The 8,049-nt window shown below is 36.6% G+C and overlaps 1 protein-coding gene across 1 annotated transcript; it reads left to right on the top strand.

Moving 5' to 3' along the window:
* The first annotated feature begins 550 nt into the window (after nucleotides 1–550).
* Nucleotides 551–2,206, top strand: LOC131534982 (GTPase IMAP family member 9-like). Its single transcript, XM_058768134.1, has 2 exons — nucleotides 551–695; nucleotides 1,629–2,206. The coding sequence occupies exons 1-2, from the start codon at nucleotides 551–553 to the stop codon at nucleotides 2,204–2,206; spliced, it is 723 nt and encodes a 240-aa protein (XP_058624117.1).
* Nucleotides 2,207–8,049: the final 5,843 nt, after the last annotated feature.

Raw genomic sequence — 8,049 nt, 5'->3', positions numbered from 1 at the left:
AATGTTTGTGAATCCTAGCTGATAAAATGGTCAAATAAAGTGTGATAAAAAGGAGTTAGACTTTCTTGCTTTACTTCTCAACCACATTTATAGGTCACAGATTTTCACCTCCAAAAAACATTGATCGTTATGATTTCTGGCCGACCCAGTTTTCCATGAAAGTCTTGAAAACGAGTAAGCGGAAAAGCAAGACCCCTGCTGGGTCTCCACTTCAGCGCTGTCGTTCAGAAGACGCAACTGCGGTAAGGAAATTCTTCTCATTCATTTCTGAAGGGAAAATGTCAAGGTCTAGGGTAGGACATTTTGGTTTTTCTACAGATGGACTGAAAGATAATATCTTGGCTCGCAGCTTGAGATTTACAGTAGTTTTAATGCACGGCACAGAATTTAAATCACTCCAGTTTGTTTAAGCAAATACAATTGGATCTAAAAGCGAAACACTTCAGGGTTTGGTTTGGATTATAGTGTAAGTGAATACCCCAACACAAACAGCAAAAATTTATGATGTTGCATTAACAGCAAAGAAGACATCTTGACCTTGGCCAACAGCATGGATGTCTGGAAGATAAGGCGACGAAGTGAGTTGTACGCTGCTCTCAGGCCAGGAGGAGTTGGCAGCACCATCCTGAACAAACATGGCAGCACAGTCTGGTCTCAAAACGATGTCCAAGACAACCAGAGATGCACAAAAATGGGTAAATCATAAGAACATATTGCTCAAAGAATCTTACACATGAGAATCCGGAGTCATAATTCTTTGAAGATTATTTACAGCAGGTTTCCTAAATTGTTAACGATGTAAATTTTTGCAAGGCCTCACCATGGAGGGAGCAGATGTGATTGCCTCATGTTAAATGTATAATATACGATCGAGACTGTGTGCAGAGGGATTTAAATCAACTGGGAAATAACATACTTGAATGAAAAAAACACTGGTGGACAAAAATAGTGGCTTGACCAGTGAAAAACATACAGGCAGAAACTTTAGAAACCTTTACACAAGAAAGTAAACACTAACTTACAAATGTTTAAGAGCTTTAGGCTCTTTTTAAAAACCTGTCCTACTTAGAATTTAAGTTTAGGTTTATTTTAGAACCAATCCTTGTCGAGCATAGTTTTCTGACAAAGGAAGAGACAGGACCGAACTACACTTTACAGTATTTCTAACTAAACTGACTGTAAGTAAAAAACTTTTTTTACTGTTTTTCTGGGTAACTTGAGTCATGGATATTTAAAGTTACATTTGGCTTTATGTTGTACGGTGAAACTAACCAACTAACGATGAAGACAAAAACAAACTTGCTCTTCACACTGATTCTGGTATTTCACACCATGTCTGTACAAGCAGAAGGCAATGTACCTGCTCATTACTGTTAAACAAAAAATTCAAATTGATAGTGTACCTATAGCTCATGAAAGTTTTCATTTACTCATCCTGATGTCATTCCAAACCTTCAATGACTGAATCAATATTTTGGTCTAAGTATAAATCTCTAAAAATCCTTACACACGATCAATTTACAGTATTTGAGAAGCAAAAGTTGCACATGATCATGCATGTTTTCAAAGAATATACCATTCCTATCCCATTTTTGTTCTTTGCATGATAGTTTCACTTTGCTTTTCAGCTTCTGATGAAGATGAAGTGCGGATCCTGGTCGTGGGAGTCAGAGGTCAGTCCAGATTCGTCGCTGCAGATCTTCTGTCAGGAAGGAAAGACGGTGGACAGGAGGACAGAGAGATTGTAAAGACTCCAGTAATTACAGACGAGGCTCGTAGAGTGATGCTGGTCACTGGACCAAACCTCTGTGAGGAGGACACGGCGAGACAGACCTTCACAACAGCGCTGTTTCTCTCGTCTCCTGGACCTCACGCCGTTTTAATGGTCCTGAATCTGGAAGATCAACAATCACAACAGTGTGATATTGAGAAACGAGCCCAGGAGCTGCTGGGAGCAGAAGTCCTGCAGTACTGCATTGTTCTTCTGCTCCAAAATCACCAGGAACCTTTCACAGGAGCGTCCAGAGGGATTGCTGGAGAAATGATCAACGCTTGTGGAGGAAGATTTCACATCATAAGAGACTCTGAACCAAAACCTGCTCAAAGAGCAGCTCTCGTAGAAGAAGTAGAGAAGTTAGTTCAACTCAATGAACACAGATTTTACTCAGTATTGACACAACAGTTACGATCAGAAAGGCTGGAGTGAAAAATAAGTGAAATAGATGACAAACTTGGAGAAAGTCAGGTCTCGTCTGCAATGCGTGACACTTTAGGAGTGGTTGGATGGAGTTTGCTCATTTCTCTGATTGCTGTTATTCTGGCTACTGAACAGAAGCACACAATATTAATTTTTGAGGCATCTTTAGCTGGACTCGTGACATTTATGGTGTCTTTAAGAAATGCTTTGAGTCCACAGGTTGCTTTTGCACTAAATTTGGCTCTGTGCTCCACAGTTGCGGCAGCTTTTATAAAGTATCTACCACTGCGCAAGTCAAGTAACAAAGAAAAAATCAGAACAGAGTTTCTATTTACAGTAGGTTTAGGAATAACCCTTGGATCAATCACTAGCATAAGGACTCTGTCTGATGTTTTCATTGCATGCTGTGCTGCTATTGGAGTCACGATTGGAACTTATGAATTCTTAAATTTATCATTGAAGCTCCGAAAACTAAATGTCAGAGAATTATTGCTATTATTTCTGTTTTGTGCAGTTTGTGCTGAACTCACAGTGTTGTGTGTGATTGTGCTCTCTGCTCTGTTTAGAGTGAAGCTCACAATAATTCTGCTAATTATCATGATTGCAATTGCATTGTTTATATTAGATCCCAACATGCACGAAACCGCAATTGACTTAGTGTTGGTTCCGTGTGGTTTTGTGCTTATTGCTTCAGTTGTTCTGATTTTAGAGATGTTGTTGAGTTTGCTTAAAATATATATGGAATACTTCCTAAGTTCTTTTTTGTTTTATCCAGCATTACTGTTGGGTTCTTTAATGCTGATTATACAGTTCAGAAAGCCCCTGAAGACGATAAAATAAAATGTCACAACTGAGCCACTCACAACTCTCCTGGATCCAAGTTGATAAAGACATTTTATAGCAAACATTGTGAGACCAAACCCAGATCTGTTTGCTTTTGTCAACTTGAAATCAATTAAATGTGACTTGCTTTCTGAGAAAGATCTTAGATTAAATGAAGTTAACCAAGACAAAACTAAAGAGGCCTCTCATTTTGACTGTAGCATTTCTCATATGATCTTCAGAAGGTTAGTATCTGCTCTCTTCTATTTAGCCATAAATTAAAAAAAAAAAAAAAAAAATTATATATACACACACAACTTTTCAATAGGAAGAATCGTCAACAACTCTGTCTGGTCTACAAAATATATTTCACAACCAAATACATGCAAGAAGGGATAATGGAAATAACTATGGAAGCAGATGGGGCAAAAAGTCTTTAAATGGAATGCATGGAATTTTACCGTGTCGACATGCACCATTTGTCTGCGTTAACACGTTAATTTTGAATGCGTATCTTTTGTATGTGTAGACACGCATTCTGGCGGTATTAAAATATAAAGTCTGATTTTGGCATACGTGTACATTAGTGTACCACTACTACATCCTTCATGAATAAACATGATGTCTGATGATTGTATACCCATGCCCCTCACTTCGAATGGGCATGACGGCTCTGCACGTGTCCCCTCATATTTTTGAGCCAATTGGATTTTAAATGCATCTTCCAAAAGACAAAAAAATAGCCTATAATATTTTGTAAATTTGATACAATCACACCAGCGAGATTAAATCGTCCAGCGTGTCATATCATCAGCTGCTAAATTCAAATCTGCGTTCGCAGGCTGGTGCTGAGCCAGATACAGACTAGTTCGTACAGCACTGCGCATTATAACCAATTACACACGATGCTGTTGAGCTTATGAATGCAATGACCAATCAGAGGCGTTCGGATGAGTCATCGCTAAAATGCTGGTGTTTTCTTCACTTGCTCGCTGACTGAATACCTCTTTCTGGCGAATTCTCTCGTTAGAAACAACAAAGTGCAGATGTGTGTATGAATCTGTAAGTAAGATATTCATTTCATAGTGTAAACAGCTTCAGTGATTTTAATGAGAGTTTTTGAGAGTGCTTGAACTCTAGACTCTCAGTGAAAATGTTCTTTGCTCTCTTTCTGTACAATGAAAGTGTTATGATAATTATGATAAGCAGCCTAACTTACAGAGTTTTTATTCACATTAACTTTCAATGTTAAATTCACATTAAATATATAGGTGCATCTCAATAAATTAGAATGTCGTGGAAAAAATTTCATTTATTTCAGTAATTCAACTCAAATTGTGAAACTCATGTATTAAATAAATTCAATGCACACAGACTGAAGTAGTTTAAGTCTTTTGTTCTTTTAATTGTGATGATTTTGACTCACATTTAACAAAAACCCACCAATTCACTATCTCAACAAATTAGAATACTTCATAAGACCAATAAAAAATTTTTTTTAGTGAATTGTTGGCCTTCTGGAAAGTATGTTAATTTACTGTATATGTACTCAATACTTGGTAGGGGCTCCTTTTGCTTTAATTACTGCCTCAATTCGGCATGGCATGGAGGAGATCAGTTTGTGGCACACCAACACCATGGTCATTTAACCAACTTTTGGTGCTTTTGGCAGTGTGGGCAGATGCCAAATCCTGCTGGAAAATGAAATCAGCATCTTTAAAAAGCTGGTCAGCAGAAGGAAGCATGAAGTGCTCCAAAATTTCTTGGTAAACGGGTGCAGTGACTTTGGTTTTCAAAAAACACAATGGACCAACACCAGCAGATGACATTGCACCCCAAATCATCACAGACTGTGGAAACTTAACACTGGACTTCAAGCAACTTGGGCTATGAGCTTCTCCACCCTTCCTCCAGACTCTAGGACCTTGGTTTCCAAATGAAATACAAAACTTGCTCTCATCTGAAAAGAAGACTTTGGACCACTGGGCAACAGTCCAGTTCTTCTTCTCCTTAGCCCAGGTAAGACGCCTCTGATGTTGTCTGTGGTTCAGGAGTGGCTTAACAAGAGGAATACGACAACTGTAGCCAAATTCCTCGACACGTCTGTGTGTGGCGGCTCTTGATGCCTCGACCCCAGCCTCAGTCCATTCCTGGTGAAGTTCACCCAAATTCTTGAATCGATTTTGCTTGACAATCCTCATAAGGTTGCGGTTCTCTTGGTTGGTTGTGCATCTTTTTCTTCCACACTTTTTCCTTCTGCTCAACTTTCTGTTAACATGCTTGGATACAGCACTCTGTGAACAGCCAGTTTCTTTGGCAATGAATGTTTGTGGTTTACCCTCCTTGTGAAGGGTGTCAATGATTGTCTTCTGGACAACTGTCAGATCAGCAGTCTTCCCCATGATTGTGTAGCCTAGTGAACCAAACTGAGAGACCATTTTGAAGGCTCAGGAAACCTTTGCAGGTGTTTTGAGTTGATTAGCTGATTGGCATGTCACCATATTCTAATTTGTTGAGATAGTGAATTGGTGGGTTTTTGTTAAATGTGAGCCAAAATCATCACAATTAAAAGAACCAAAGACTTAAACTACTTCAGTGTGTGTGTGTGCATTGAATTTATTTAATACACGAGTTTCACAATTTTAGTTGAATTACTGAAATAAATGAACTTTTCCATGACATTCTAATTCATTGAGATGCACCTGTATAGTCAGTCATATTAAAAATATGTAATTGCATGACACCCATATCTGTTACTTAAGTAAACAGACAGGTTTTTATGCATAGATCATAGAATACAATCGCCTGCTATAGATCAACCAACAGGGTGAGCGTTCCGCTTAAAGATTTTTGGCCCCGTCTGCCTTCCATAATTCACAGAAGATCATGTGTGACACAGACGTTTTTGGCAAGACTGGATTTTTTTCCTGTTAAAAATCACTTTATATTTCAGATTCTCATGATGATGCTTCCTACTTTCACTTACTGTTCTTGTTATTTATACTGCAAGGAAAAAAACCATAACATCTGTTAAAAAAAAAAAAAAAAAGCAACCTCATTTTATAGGGTAACTTTTACATATTCTGACTGACTGAATTAGGACTCTTACTTTTATAAAATTTACTTTTATTACGTTCTTCCATAATATCATACATTTGTAGATCATGATAACCATGCATAAAAATTAACCATGGGTTTACTGCAAATAATGCCTAAAAAAAAGAAACAAAAAAAACACACATGGTTACTATAGTTAAATCATGGTAACCACAAATTACCATAGTTTAAACATGGTATTACAGTAAAACTGTGGTTATACAAATTGTAATCAATAGCCTACGATATATTAAAAAAACATGGTTACTACATTTTTACTACAATAAAACCATAATTAATTTTCATAACAGATGGCGCCTCTCAATACCGTGGTAAAATGTAACTAGGTTTCTATGGTATTTGTTATGAAAATCAGTAGCTTACATAAATACAAATGCACAAAAACAGCTTAACAACAACAAAAACACTGCAGGCTAATTACCTTACTTTAAACCATTTAAACCACGTCTACTCTACATAATGATTCCCACCTTTCTGCCACAATACCATAATTAGAGTTAATCCTTTCTAAATGTTAGTAATTTGTGGATTTTAACTGGATCGTTTCTGCACAATGTTATATTTGGCTTTAGGTTGTACTATGAAATTAATCAACACAAAACCCATCTTGCTCTTCACACTGATTCTGGCATTTCACACCATAGCTGTACAAGCAGAAGGTAATGTACCTGCTCATTAATGTCAGTATTTTGGTCTCCTTTTTCAGTTTATCCTCTAAAAATCCTTACACAATAGAGGAGGCTTGTTTTCAAAGAATACCTTTTTTACTGATAAATATACTGGAAACATTCTGCGGTAATAAAATATAACTTCTGATTTTGGCATGTGTGTACATTAGTGTACCATTACTACATCCTTCATGAATAAACATGATGTCTGATGATTGTGTACATATATACCAATGTACCGTCGCGTCACATATGCAAAAATAATCTAAAATACAGCGATTTCATTGGCTGCTGTGTGTTGTTGCATTAAGGTGGACAAACAGTGTGTGTTGACATGGTCAAATTCCACATGTTCCGCTTAAAGATTTTTGGCCCCGTCTGCCTTCCATAATTCACAGAAGATCACGTGTGACACAGACGTTTTTGGCAAGACTGGATTTTTTTTTCCTGTTAAAAATTACCTTATATTTCAGATTCTCACGATGATGCTTCCTACTTTCACTTACTGTTCTTGTTATTTATACTGAAGGGAAAAAAACGTAACATGTTAAAAAAAAAAGAAAAAAAAAGCAACCTCATTTTATAGGGTAACTTTTACATATTCTGACTGACTGAATTAGGACTCTACTTTTATAAAATTTACTTTTATTATGGTCTTCCATAATATCATACATTTGTAGATCATGATAACCATGCATAAAAATTAACCATGGGTTTACTGCAAATAATGCCTAAAAAAAGAAACAAAAACACACATGGTTACTATAGTTAAATCATGGTAACCACAAATTACCATAGTTTAAACATGGTATTACAGTAAAACTGTGGTTATACAAATTGTAATCAATAGCCTACGATATATTAAAAAAACATGGTTACTACATTTTTACTACAATAAAACCATGATTAATTTTCATAACAGATGGCGCCTCTCAATACCGTGGTAAAATGTAACTAGGTTTCTATGGTATTTGTTATGAAAATCAGTAGCTTACATAAATACAAATGCACAAAAACAGCTTAACAACAACAAAAACACTGCAGGCTAATTACCTTACTTTAAACCATTTAAACCACGTCTACTCTACATAATGATTCCCACCTTTCTGCCACAATACCATAATTAGAGTTAATCCTTTCTAAATGTTAGTAATTTGTGGATTTTAACTGGATCGTTTCTGCACAATGTTATATTTGGCTTTAGGTTGTACTATGAAATTAATCAACACAAAACCCATCTTGCTC

The sequence above is a fragment of the Onychostoma macrolepis genome, chromosome 25 (genome assembly GCF_012432095.1).
Source record: "Onychostoma macrolepis isolate SWU-2019 chromosome 25, ASM1243209v1, whole genome shotgun sequence".
Lineage (NCBI taxonomy): Eukaryota > Metazoa > Chordata > Actinopteri > Cypriniformes > Cyprinidae > Onychostoma > Onychostoma macrolepis.
The sequence above is the reverse complement of the archived record's forward strand: the minus strand, read 5'-3'. Positions and strand labels throughout refer to the sequence as shown.